At 35.5% G+C, this 13,695-nt stretch overlaps 1 protein-coding gene across 1 annotated transcript in view; it reads left to right on the top strand.

The window, feature by feature from the left end:
* The window catches only part of ST13 (ST13 Hsp70 interacting protein), a 28,160-nt gene that overhangs the window by 11,878 nt on the left and 2,587 nt on the right, over nucleotides 1–13,695 (top strand). The window contains exons 6-11 of the mRNA XM_019734498.2: nucleotides 5,230–5,314; nucleotides 5,450–5,560; nucleotides 7,954–8,056; nucleotides 9,493–9,609; nucleotides 10,774–10,822; nucleotides 13,424–13,557. Of these exons, the coding sequence (XP_019590057.1) occupies nucleotides 5,230–5,314; nucleotides 5,450–5,560; nucleotides 7,954–8,056; nucleotides 9,493–9,609; nucleotides 10,774–10,822; nucleotides 13,424–13,557 (599 nt within the window). The remainder of the gene's footprint in view (nucleotides 1–5,229; nucleotides 5,315–5,449; nucleotides 5,561–7,953; nucleotides 8,057–9,492; nucleotides 9,610–10,773; nucleotides 10,823–13,423; nucleotides 13,558–13,695) is intronic.

Raw genomic sequence — 13,695 nt, 5'->3', positions numbered from 1 at the left:
ACTTAAATTTATTGAGTATCTTATACTGGAGAAGAAAGTGTCCTATTTTCCACCCAACCCTTAACCCATTGATGAGGAGGCTGAAATCTCGCAGGTTATCAGTTACCTGCCTCAGGGCATAGATAGATCCTGATGTGACTCAGACTCTGCTTTTCTGACTATGTCCTTGAATGTTTCTCACTGAGAAGAGGCTTTGAAAAGGTGAGAGGTTTTCAAGAAAAGTGGCATGAGAACAGTGGTTCTCAACTTTTTCCACGCACCCATGACAAATGACGTCATGGGCATAATACTCCTGTTCTGGTCTGCACATTAGATCCTCTGCAGAAAATCATAGCAGCCTGGGAGAGTGCTGAGAGTATTCAGTATGAAGAAATCAGTTACTCATTTGGGCACTTATGCAAACCCCTTCGTAGCTGTGTGGTAGTGTGTCACAGTGCCATCGTTGAATAGATGATGTCGTATGATGCTGATTTGTGTTTGGACTTCATCCATAGACTTAGAAGATGACTAGTTTCATTTTTGAAAGGAAATAAAGGTAGAAAAGGTATTTGCTTCCATTTTTTGTAATCCCACCACCTTCTTAGTTTAGGTCCTTATCATATGTTTATACTATTTCAATTGCCTTAATCGTTTACTCTCCCTAGAATATTCTCACTTAGAACAGCTTTTTATTGTTAAACACACTCCCTTACTTATAACCTGCGACTAACATTTTACTTATGTTTTGAAGACCGTCATAGCATTAGACTGCAAGAGTCAGATCCCATGTTTTGCTTTCCCAACCTTGTCATCCTTTTGAATATTCACCTTCCTTTCCAGCCAGACTTCGCTGTCCTACAGTGTTTTTTTTACCTATGCTCTACTGCCTCTCTGTAAAGCTCTTCTTTACCTATTTCCGCTTTAATTCATACCCATCAAGGGGTCCCAGCCACTTCTCTTCCTGACCATTCCTTTTCCACACTATAATCTATTCTTAATTTCCCTACCATCTAAGATTTATTTTGTGCTTTCTACATGTCTGGCAATTTTACTATGTTTTAATGTTTCATTAAGATTTTAGTTATTGAAACTTCATGCTACTCCCATTTTACAGATGAATGAATGGGAGAACCTGAGGGCTGAGAGGTTTCAGCTTGCTCACGATCCTAGTGTACCATACTGTCAAGTCATGTAGTATTCTTGTCAGTTATTTTGGAAAACTGGATGTATTTTTAAAAATTCATTTTCTTATTGACTAAGCAATATTTAACAAAATGAAAACGAAGCTCCCACCACCACCTAAGTCACGTTCTTGTTTTTCCATATTTCTTTCCAAGCTATGTTTGTGTGTAAATTTAACCAAATTCAAATTTTAGAACATGTGCAATTTTATAGTATAATATCCTAAAGGGATAAACACACTAGTATTGTAAGCCAGGGATTATAGGTTCAGGCCCTACTTGGGTTTAGAGAGGCGGGAATATAAACACTGGACTTACAAAGCCACAGTGCCTGAGTTTGAATCCCAGCCTGGCACTTGGTAGCTAGATAAAGTTAGAGAAGTTACTCTCTCTGCCTGGTTTGTTTTCTCCTTTGTAAAATAAGCACAATGGTACCTACCTAATAGAGTCATGAGGAATACATGAGTATCTGTAATATGCTTAGAATAGTACCTGGTGCTGTTCTTACTAAGGTACTGGTCTTAATATTAAGGTGTAAGTGTTATCGCTTATTAAGTAAGACCTAAGTGTTTCCAGCTGTCACATTATTAGTAGTATTTTAATTATGCTTTTTCAGTTTAGTATGTTTATTCAACAGATATTTATTAGAGGCTTATCGTGCTCCAAGCAGTGTTTTAGATGCTGGACATAGTGGCAAACAAAACAGACCCAAATTCTTTTACATCATGGGCTGCATATATTACTGGGGAACAAAAGTTAACAAATTTATAATATAATGTTAGGTGATAATAAGTACAGTGAAGACAAATATTGCTGAGTAAAGGGATAGTCAGTGATGGAAGCTATATTTTATATAGGGTGGTCAGGAAAGCATCTGGCAAAGTGAAGAGAGCCAGCTACGTGAAGAAGAGCTTTTGAGACAGAGAAGAACAAATACAGAGGCTAACTGGGAGAGCGTGTGGGTTGATTACATATTCCAGGAATAGCGGGAAGGCCAGTGTAGCTGGCATGTGGTGAGTGAAGGGGTAAGAGCGGTGGAATTGAGATCAGGGAAGTGCCTGGGTGTGGGAGATGGGTGGTGGGGAAGTGCTGAGGACAGATAGGTCGATTGCTGAAGAACTTTGTAGATCATGCTAAGGATTTCAGATTTTATTTTTTGATTAGGGGAGTTCCATAGTGACATAAATTTGATTTTGAGAAAGACTATTCTTGCTACTTCATGTAGATTAGATTGGACGGGCAAATAAGGGTATGTTATTAGGTTGGTGCAAAAGGTTGGTTTAAAAGGTTAAAAATAATTGCAAAAGCCCCAGTTATTTTTGCACCAACCTAATAATTCATTGGAGATAAGCTATAAAACATGAGTTGATGTGCCAGACATATTAGGAAAATCACCTGTGGGGTGGCAAGGAGAGCCAGAGGAGTCTGGGAAGGCAGTGAGATGGTCATGTAGGTCTTGTCCCTATGGAGGAAACATGGAAGGAAGGTTGTGTTGGAAAAATCTTCAACTACGGGTGTGTTTCTGAACACATCTTGGGAAGCCAAAGTTGCCCATTAGAGGACCTGCACATCTCACAATAATGGGCTGCCTTAGCGTCCTTGTATTCAGTCATTAGCTGGGAGCAGCTTATGAAGTGTAGTCCTGAGCACAGAAGATGGGATTCTCAATCAGTTATACTCCCCACAACAGATCTAAAGTGCATTTTCACGACCCCACAGAGGGAAAGAAAGAAATTGAGTCTTATTTTGTAGTCCAGGTGGCTAATGATGGTGGCTTGGATTAAGGCAAAGTTTCCCAAACTCTGTTTATTACAGTGCCCTTAGTGCCTGGACTTCTTCACAGCCCAAAAATTTGCCTACTAGTTTCATTCATAATATAGCTTTGGGTCCAAACAATTTAATAAATATCTGTCCTAACATGTTATTGATTATTTGAAAAAAGAATTCATACAAATTGAAAGAAAACGTTTAATTTTATTCTTAACCATGTTTGTTTTCTAATAAGCTGTGTATACATGTTGGCACTAAGCATCTTCTCAAATCTTGGAATCTGATTGGACACTGCCACCCTCATTTCCTGTTCCACATCTATTTTTCTGCAGTTCTTTTTTTTTTTTTCCCAAGTCAAGTTGTCCTTTCAATCTTAGTTGTGGAGGGTGCCATTTAGCTTCAAGTTGTTGTCCTTTCGGTCTTAGTTGTGGAGGGCGCAGCTCAGCTCCAGGTCCAGTTGCCGTTGCTAGTTGCAGGGGGCACAGCCCACCATCCCTTGCGGGAGTCAAACCGGCAACCTTGTGGTTGAGAAGACACGCTCCAACCAACTGAGCCATCTGGGAGCTCAGCGGCAGCTCAGCTCAAGGGGCCATATTCAATCTTAGTTGCAGGGGACGCTGCCCACCATCCCTTGCGGGACTCGAGGAATTAAACTGGCAACCTTGTGGTTGAGAGCCTACTGGCCCATGTGGGAATCGAACCGGCAGCCTTCGGAGTTAGGAGCTCTAACTGCCTGAGCCACCAGGCCGGCCCCTCTGCAGTTCTTTTTATCAAAACTACTAAGAACAGTTTTTCAAAGATATCAAAAGGAATGTAGTGATCCAGTGTTGAAACCGTGACCTGTTCTGAGCCTGTCGCTTGCTAACAAACTGTCCTGTGGCCCATTGGTACAGTGTGGGAACCTCGGAACCAGGGTGATAAGTGAGGATTAGTTAGGTTCTGGGTATATTTTGAAAGTAAAGGTAAAAGGATTTAGGCTTTAGATTGGGGAGTCAAATATAACTCCAACGTTTTGGGCTTGAGGGAGATGAGTACAGGCATACCTTGGAGATCATTGCGGGTTGGATCCCAGAGCATCAGAATAAGAATGCATTGCAATAAAGTGAATCGTAATCTTTTTGTTGGTGGACAGTCTTGCCCTCAGTTTGTAAAGAATGCAGCACGTAGGAAGCGCAATAAAGAGAAGCACAATAAAACGAGACATGCCTGTAGTTACCAAACAGCCTCCTGCTTTTGTAAAAATTTAATGGAACATAGCCATACCCATTCATTCATGTATTATCTGTGGCTGCTTGCCCACTACAACAGCAGAGTCAAATAGCTGTGATGGTTATGGTATGCAGAGCCTGCCTACAACAATAATTATATGGCCCTTTCTGAAAAGTTTGCCAACCTCTTAAAGTAGACTAAATGGAAGAGACATTTATTTTAATTGGGAATATAGGGATGGGGTTGAGGGCGGGTGGATTTGGAGATGGGGTAGGAATTAAGAGTTTAGTTTTAAACATGGTAGGTGTGAGTTGCGTATTAGACATCCTAGTGTAATAACTTGTAATAGACATCTCTAATCTAGTAAAACTGAATATTTGACTATTGTTCTACATGTTTCATGAATTCTGTTACGGTCCTTTACACACTTACTGACTGGATAAATACATTTTTTTAAAGTGAATTGTGGCATTTCTCTAAAATGCTATGTTTGTCTTACCCCCCCCCATATTTTCTCTGTCCAAGAGTTAGACTTTGTGCAAAGAACTATTCTACTTCTGTAATATGTTTTATTTGTTGAATGACTTCACTGAATGAACTAATAAAGGAGTAAGCTGAATAGATACAATAAATGAATGTAAAATGTGGGTTATGGTGTTTTATGAGTTCTACTTTTCTTGAATTTTTATACCATTCCTGTGAATTCAAATAATAAATTTTTGAACATAAGCCCTGTGAATTTAATATGGATACCTTTTTCTTTAAGTTTAATTTTGTCCTTTTAATTTAGTGGATAAAAGAAAATTAATGAAATAAGATTGATTCATCCTTTCAGTTTTATCCATTTATTTTTTCTGAATTAAAAATTAGTATGAGTCCGACTAAGAGTGTGGCATTGTCTCTGTCTTGAGTGATTTTCAGTATCAGTTTGGTAAAAGTTTGCTTTGAAGAGCCAGTTTTGTATATTAATTTAGAAACTGCTCTTTTTTTAAATGAAGGATTTTAAAGATTAATTGGATGAGAAATCAGCAATTTTTCTTAATATTTTTTATTTTTTGGCTGTTTCTCAGTAACCTTTGTTTCCCTTTAGGTGACCTACAGAGAGCCATTGACTTGTTCACAGATGCCATCAAGCTGAATCCTCGCTTGGCCATTCTGTATGCCAAGAGAGCCAGGTGAGAACGAAACAAAATAGCATCCCCTAGTGAATAAATCCTTTCTGCTTGTTTATTTAAATAGAATTGCTTCTGTGGCAGTCCCCAAAGTGTTGTTTTAAATGAATACTTTTTAATATCACACTTATTTTTTAGTGTCTTCATCAAATTACAGAAGCCAAATGCTGCCATCCGAGACTGTGACAGAGCTATTGAAATAAACCCTGATTCAGCTCAGCCATACAAGTGGCGAGGAAAAGCACATAGGTAAATAATGGAATTTGTTTATTTTTAGAATTCTGCACTTAAATCTGATGATTTAAAAAGTTTTCTTAAAAAAAAAACAAACCAAAATTGCCTAAGGATTTAATTTCAAAGTAATAAGTATATATGCTTAATATGAAGAATTGAGAGAATATTGTAAGGAACAAATAAGAAAGTAAAAGTTCTTTCACTCCTTCTATTCAGATAAACCACTGTTAAGGTTTTTAACCATGTTTAGCCAAATTTAAGGAAAGGATTTTTCTCAAAATTATCTCCAAGAAAAGAGAGTGGCTTTTGTTGACTAAACTCACAAATAGTCAGGAGGCTTTGTCTAGAAATAAATGACAAAGATTTATTAAAGGGTTTCAGGGGGTTTGCAAACCAGAAACACAACTAAGCAGTACCTAGAGTGTTCTGAAGGAGAAAGAGAAGCTGAGGGTTCTTAGAGTAAAAAGTACATTCTTAAGAAGAATCAGTTCTACATTGGTAGCCTCTGGATTGATCCAAGATGGTAATCTCCAGATGTCCTCTGGTCTACACAGTGGAGCATTTTCTTCTTGAGGTCATTCTGAAGGTTTGATGTATATCCAGGCATTAATGCACAATGCAGTGATGTGTGTCCAGGTATTGACGCAGGACAGGAAAGTTCAGAAGTTTAAGTTCATGGAATCAATTAAAACAATTATAATCATTTCCTTATGCCTCAGCCCACTTGAAGTTAATAATTTAGAAGATTGACCAAGCTGACGCCATTTTATTTCTTCACTCTATTCCTCACCTAGTATCAGTGTCCTTACAAATTTTCTCTTATTTTCAGACTTTCTTTTTGTAACTTAACATTAAACACCCAATATATTATAGGAGAAGGAATTCACTAGCCTCATACTACATCACTCAATGCTAAGTCACCTGAATAATTAGAGAAAGGGGAAAATAAAGGGGTGAATTTAACCCAAATTAGTAATCATTCCTGCAATCAAAACTTAATGTTATACAAATGGGTATTTGTAGCTTGGGGATGAAATGTCCAATGACATTAACATCTTATGTGGAATGAAAAGATGCTGTCCTTCAAGTATGGGTGGAGATGAAGATGGATATACTTAGGACAGCTGTGTTTAGGTGACTCAAAAAAAGTAGCTCTAGTGATTATGAAGATACACGTCAAAGATATAGGTGAAAGGTTGGAATACAATTTATTAATGCTCTGTTGGTACAGGAGAGCTCATGCATTGTCGTTGATTTTCTTGAGACCCCCATAGTAAGTAGTTGAGCATTTCTATGCCTTTTGGTACAACAGCATGAGCTCATCTTGTACTTTGCTTGTCCTAGACTTGGAACAAACCATTTCTTCAGGAAACCGTAGTTTATTTTAGTGGGGATTGTATTTATAGAAACTAAAGTTTGGCCACTAGATGTTAATTGCTTCTGGGATATCATTACTTACGTCATTTCAATGGACAGAGTTAGAAAAAAAATTTTTAAATAATGATTTTAAGGCAAAATGGAAATTTTTAGTTTATACGATATTTTTAATTAAAATTCAACATTAAATATTTTCCCTTTTATTTTGTCTTATTGACACTATTCTCCTAGAGTCAAAATCTTTGTCCCTATTATATTTACCTACGTTGTTATCATACCATATACATAAAATTGTTTCAAAACCATACTTCAAAGATAATGTACTCTATAAAAGTTAAAAAAAAAATTATCTTTTTTCAGTTCTTACTTATATCCCATTTAAGATATACTATCAAAATACTGTTTTAAATTACTTGAATTAATTTTTTCTGTGGTTTATGTTGTCAGTGTGATAAACAGTTAGCCTCTCTTTATTTCTGTTTGCATTCAGGTGTAGAGGTTATTTTGTTTCTGCCCTTTCTAATTTAATTTTCTTCAAGTATGTAAAGCATTTTCATGTTTACAGAGTCAAAACTGAGTTAACAGGTATACCCAGAGAAGTCTCATTTCCATAGCTTTCCCCCTGCTTCATTCTTACCTACCCACACCAACCTTTAGTTTCTGATTTATCCTTACTCTTTTTTTTTCAAATAAAGTGTGTATACATGTATTGTTTTCTCTTACATAGAAGGTAGCATGTTAAATATACATCATGTTAATTGTTCTTGAAGTTTTTAAACATTTTTTAGTAGAAGATCAGGTTTATAGTTAACCATAGAGGAAATTTAAACTCTTGTCAAATTTTTATAAAGTGGGTCATAAGAATTGAATTGGTTCATGAAAATTTATGGTTCAATATTTAACTTAAACCTCAAATATTTAACTTAAACCTCTTCTATAACAATCCTTTTTTATAATAAAGAAGAAAGACACCATGCTACATAAGTGAATGTGTGTAAAAGGCTCCTAAAATGAGTTTAAATCTGTTTCAGACTTCTGGGCCATTGGGAAGAATCAGCCCACGATCTTGCCCTTGCTTGTAAATTGGATTATGATGAAGATGCTAGTGCAATGCTGAAAGAAGTTCAACCAAGGGTATGTTCAAGTAGAGAAAGGGAAAGCCACACTCTAATGCTCCATAGCTCTAGCACTTAGCCCTGGCAGTAACTTACCTGCAAAACAGATGCAAAGAAACAAACATTTAGAAATTGTAATCTGTAAACACTGATGTTTGTGGTCAATTCAGGACATCTCAGGTATGCATGCTTTCATTTTTCATGCTGTATTATAGCAAGCTCAGTTACTTTGTTTCCAAGTCTCCAGAATTATAACTGAAAAAGAAATGAAGAGGGCATTAGTTTTACAGTAAGGAAAGAAATAGAAAATCTATAAAATGTGACCCAAGATTGAATCCAGTCTGTCCTTATTTATCATAGGTGTATATAACCACTGTATAAAACATAAGTGAGGGGGTGTTTCTGCGTTCCTGGTGTGTGCTTACTTGGTCCTGCAGATGCATTGGCGGGACGCCTGGAACCGCTGCTTCCTGGGTCCTTCCACGTGGGTGAGGGTGGGACGGAGAGGGACATCTTTCTTGTGAGCGTATTTATTATTTTCAACCACAATTCTGTCACCATTGCTTTGTATGGGCCTTAGCTTATTAAATTGGTATCTACTCCTTCAAAACAAACATGAATGAGGACCCCGTGGAAGGTAACAAATTTCAACCTTTTTAAAATGATAATGAATACAAAAGCTAGAATATTCTGGTATAAAATAATTTTGTCTAAAATTGTTAGTTAAAATAGTTTCAGTACAATGGTAAATCCTTCAGCTTTGTGGGAAGTTACACTACAAAGAATTTATTCCCAAAGGTTTTAAGATAGTGCAAATTTTAATTAACTTACTACTATCAGAGATTCATTTGGTTTTTTCTTCTCATATCAGTGCTAACTTGGCAAGGTTTTTGAAAGATATTCTAGAACATGAGGTTCTTAAAAAAAATCATAAGATAAAGTAATGGTTGAATATGGATTGCTCCCATTTACTTTATTCTCTGAATAAATAATAGATTCCAAATGTTTGTTATGGATGATGTTCTAGTGTCTGGTACATGTATTTTCTCTCTTAATCCTATGTCAGTTCCATAAGACATATTTCTGGTCTCCTACCCCTCATTGTATGGATGAGGAAACTTAGACTGGTATAGGCAAATAGCTGGTATATGTGTTCCCAGTCTCTACCTTCCAATGGTAGGTATCAGACAGGAACTGTCATGCAATTTTAAACTTCATTGTAATGCATCTAACTTCAAATCCCAGGCTCTTTCCTCTATTTCACAGTGGACTTGTTAAAGCCTGAGTTACGTTAGGTCTTTTTCTACCAGTTAAATCTAACTCAATATTTAGAACTGTGTCTTGAATTAAACACCTCTCCACAAAGAAAAGTAGTTCTTTAACAAAACTGTAGATTTGTGTTGATTTTATTCCACTTTCTGAGAGGACATTTTTCTGTGGCTCTTTTTATTCTAGGCTCAGAAAATTGCAGAACATCGGAGAAAGTATGAGCGGAAACGTGAAGAGCGAGAGATCAAAGAAAGAATGGAAAGGGTTAAGAAGGCTCGGGAAGAACATGAGAGAGCCCAGAGGGTAAAGTTTCTGTAGCTAAACCATTAAAGGGAAATAGAGTAGATTAGACCTTTTAGGATTTCATTCTAATTCCTGGCTCTTACTGCTGGATGCCATTTTGTAGGATAACAACAAAGGAGTTTTCTTTCCCTTTATTATCTCTAATTTGTGGGGATACTTTTAGTCTTTAAATTCATAAGTGATGTTATATTTCACAATTTATATGTTTGTGTCCTCCTAAAATCAGGAATTTTTTCTGGGCAGTATTATTTGTTTTCTTGAAGATGCTTGCCTTGATTTGTTAAATTTTTTGATTCCTCCTATTCCAGACGTGGAGTCATAGCTATTTAAAATTGACTTGCGCTATTTATTTTTCGTTACAAAGTCATATTATATAAAATATAGAAAAAAAGTTATCCATAATTTATCTACAATATTGTTGCTGTTCTTAAGGTTTCTTCTACTTTTTTTCTCATTAGCTTCTTTCGTTGATGCTATCAGTTTTCATCTACTTCTGATGTTGAATAAAAGGACGTAAAGCTGTATTAAATCATAACATTACATCCTAATTTTTTGTCATTTAATATTTTTAAGCATGCTTGATTTTGGGGATTCTAGTTTATAATTTTTATATTTGTATATTTTGATTTCTTTATGACTGGCTATAAGTGAACTTTATGCATATTTCCTTTCATTTTGTCTTTAAGAAAATAGCAAAAAACAAATCAGTAAATCTCCAGTTGTATTTCTTGTTGAGTTATGTAGGGAAAATATAGAAAAGATGAACCTGGGAAATAAAAGTAATGGCAGTTTTAGTAATCTAACCAACCATGTACTTTCATTTTGTAATTTAGAAATAGTAAGATTTAGTTTTCATAAGCATGGACAGATATCAATACTGGAAATTGCTTTCCATGTTTTTTTGTTTATTTTTTTCCCCCTTCTCCCAAGTAAAAATAAAACAAGTACTTAGAATCATTATCAAAAGTAATGCTCATTGAGAATCCAATTGGAAATTTTGCGGGGGACATGTTGGGGTGTATCCTTTAGTTCATTATTTGCATTTGAAATTTATCATTCTTATAAGTCCTGTAACTAGCTTATTTTACAATTTTTTTCGTGGTTTTTGCATGGACAGCTGACTTTTTCCCTCCCTGTTAAATAAATTTTTTTTCTCTATTAAAGGAGGAAGAAGCCAGACGACAATCAGGAGCTCAGTATGGCTCTTTTCCAGGTATTTTTTTTTTCTTTCTTTTTTTGTGTGTGTTTGTTTGTTTCTTTTTTGTTTGTTTCTTTTTGTTTGTTTGTTTCTTTTTTTTTTTTTTTTAATTTATTGGGGTGACAATTGTTAGTAAAATTACATAGATTTCAGGTGTACAATTCTGTATTACATCATCTGTAAATCCCACTGTGTGTTCACCACCCAGTCAGTTCTCCTTCCATCACCATATATTTGACTTTTCCAGGTATTTTTAAAGAAAAATTAAACCTGTTAATATTGCAAATAATTGGAGAATATTCTGATACGTTTATTATATTTAATACTAGTAGTCCCTGGGACAATGAAGAAATTTTAGATTGTTAGCCTTTAGAGAATTTTATTCTAATTAAAAATTTTATGTTACTGGAAATACATGTTTTCTTCACACTTTGAGCAATATACTTTTTAAAAATAGCTAAAATTTATTGAAGCCTTAAACATTATATTTTATTAAAAGACTGTAAGAATTGATTATGATGCATTCTAAGTATTTCTAAATAGCTATAATGAAATTTTGTTCCATTGATATTCTTGAGATACTAGGTAAAAGCACTGTGTGGAATTAAGCACAAAACATGCTTTGAGTCTGCGTAAAAATAATACACATTCTTCCCTTCTTGCAAATGGTCAAGTGGTGAGAAATAACTGGCAAGGCAAAGCCAGTGACACCAGAGGCCTGTACAATACAGATGGAAGAGTAAAAAGGGCACTCAGAGAATAATTTTTTAATACTTTCTGAATGAGGCAGCATATAATTTATAAAAAGACCAGGAAGAGATCTTTTTAAATTCATTCTAATGGGGAATCAGCTACTTCCAGCTGTTTAATAATAACCAGCTTTCTCTTAAGGGTTTATAGAGGCAGCTACATACTACTTACGCTTATATGCCATTGGTTAAAACTTGTTACATGGTCAGAGGCTACAAAACGTAGCCTCTATACTGAAACGTCATATGACAAGCAACTGAAAAGAAAGAACGTATATTGGGGATGACCTGGAGTTTGAGAAAAAGGCAAGAAAATAAATTTTAGCTCATGTTAGGTACCTTTGTTTTAGAAAATCACCACTAATGTGGACTAGTAATGGAGATCATTTTTGTTACATAGATTTTATTAACTAGATTTGACAAGCAGACAGGTTAACTTGTTACCTTGGGCTAGTAATTGTTTTGTGGGTAGAAACTAGTTTTTCAAAGTCAGTAGAAGCAGCAAGAGAAGCTAGAAGTTGTTTTCAGACCTCTTAGATCTCCCTAATCTGTGATTGTTATTTATGGGCATGTTTAAACTATTGAGCCAGGTGGAGATGACTTTGTAATCCATGTTTCTTTTTAATGGTTTTGCTATAGTGACCCTTGATCTGTAGTGATCCTTGTTACCTGTATTTCCCTTTAGGATGCCCCTATATTGGCATAATTGTTATTTCAGAATATCTCCAGTGGACATAAAAGTTTATGGTAGTGAAAAACTGGGTAGAAAATAATTTGGGTTTATAATCTAAAAACATGCTGGGAGAATTAAATCCTTTTTGCAAGAGTGTTGTTCTTAATGTGAACAAGGAACACGAGGAGTGCTTGTTAAAAACGGAGATTTTCCGTTTCACTTTCAGAAATTTTGATTCTGTCTGGGGTGGAGATAAAAATCCATAGCTTTTTGTAACAAGCATTCCACGTAGTTCTTGAAGGAATAACTGTCCTAGAGGAGTATAGTTTTGTTGTGTTTTTTTTTTTTAAAAGAATAAAGTCTTACGAATTAACTTTAAATTGAAACAGAAATAATATTTAAAAAATGGGAAGATAAAAGATGACCAGGATGATTTATTAGACTTAATTTTGTAATTTCAAGGGACTGTTATCTTTTTATTTTAAGGTAAAATTAGTTTTCTTTTTTTAACAGTTTTATTGCTAAGAAAAAAATGAATCCAGAAGGTAGCAAAGTCTGATTTACAGCCTTATTTTTTAAGCGAAAATTTGAAAGTAAAAGTTGTATATTGTTACATCCAGTTAGACTGTTCAGACTATTTTGTGTTTAGTAGCACCCTTGTTCTTTGTGTATGCACATGTAGGTTATTTAAATCAGTAGTGTCAATGTAAGAAACATCCCAACCTGTAGAGAATTTTTATAAGAGTTTATTTGAGCCAAAACTGACGATAGAAAGATCTCAGATGCTCTGGAGAATGATAGTTTTGCAGTTTCTTTTGAGCATTTGGAATTGACGAGGGAACATAAGGAAGATTACATGGAGGTGGGAGAGAGCAAGGCAGGGATTGGATGATTGGATTATGGGAGAGTTAAGATATTGTGCTCTGTTGAGGGTGGTTCCACTTATTACAAACATGTGTTAACCTAGATGCACAAAAACAATGGGCAGGGCTTGCTTAAGGCAAAGATGAACCTTTTGGTAAAGAGGTTATATAACTGAGGTGGGACTGCCCCATTAGAAATTTATGACCAGATCACCTTGTGAGGTTGCTTACTGTAGAACCCCTTTTTCATCCACAGTAGAAAATAGTATACTATCAAGATTACTTGGGTATTCGCTTGGTATCTGTACAGTTTTTTCATTTATTTTTGCAGGTGGCTTTCCTGGGGGAATGCCTGGTAATTTTCCTGGAGGAATGCCTGGAATGGGAGGGGGCATGCCTGGAATGGCAGGAATGCCTGGGCTCAGTGAAATTCTTAGTGATCCAGAGGTTCTTGCAGCCATGCAGGTAAGATTTGAAAAAAACAAGTTTTTTGAACTTTAAACAACGAAGGCATTTCTTACATAATTTTGTAGAGACAAAAGTTACTCTGTTAGCCATGTTTTATTGATCTGAATTACCAAACACTTGTGACGTTCATTTTCT

The sequence above is a fragment of the Rhinolophus sinicus genome, linkage group LG02 (assembly GCF_036562045.2).
Source record: "Rhinolophus sinicus isolate RSC01 linkage group LG02, ASM3656204v1, whole genome shotgun sequence".
Lineage (NCBI taxonomy): Eukaryota > Metazoa > Chordata > Mammalia > Chiroptera > Rhinolophidae > Rhinolophus > Rhinolophus sinicus.
Note: the sequence above shows the minus strand (reverse complement) of the source record. Positions and strands in the feature narration are given on the sequence as shown.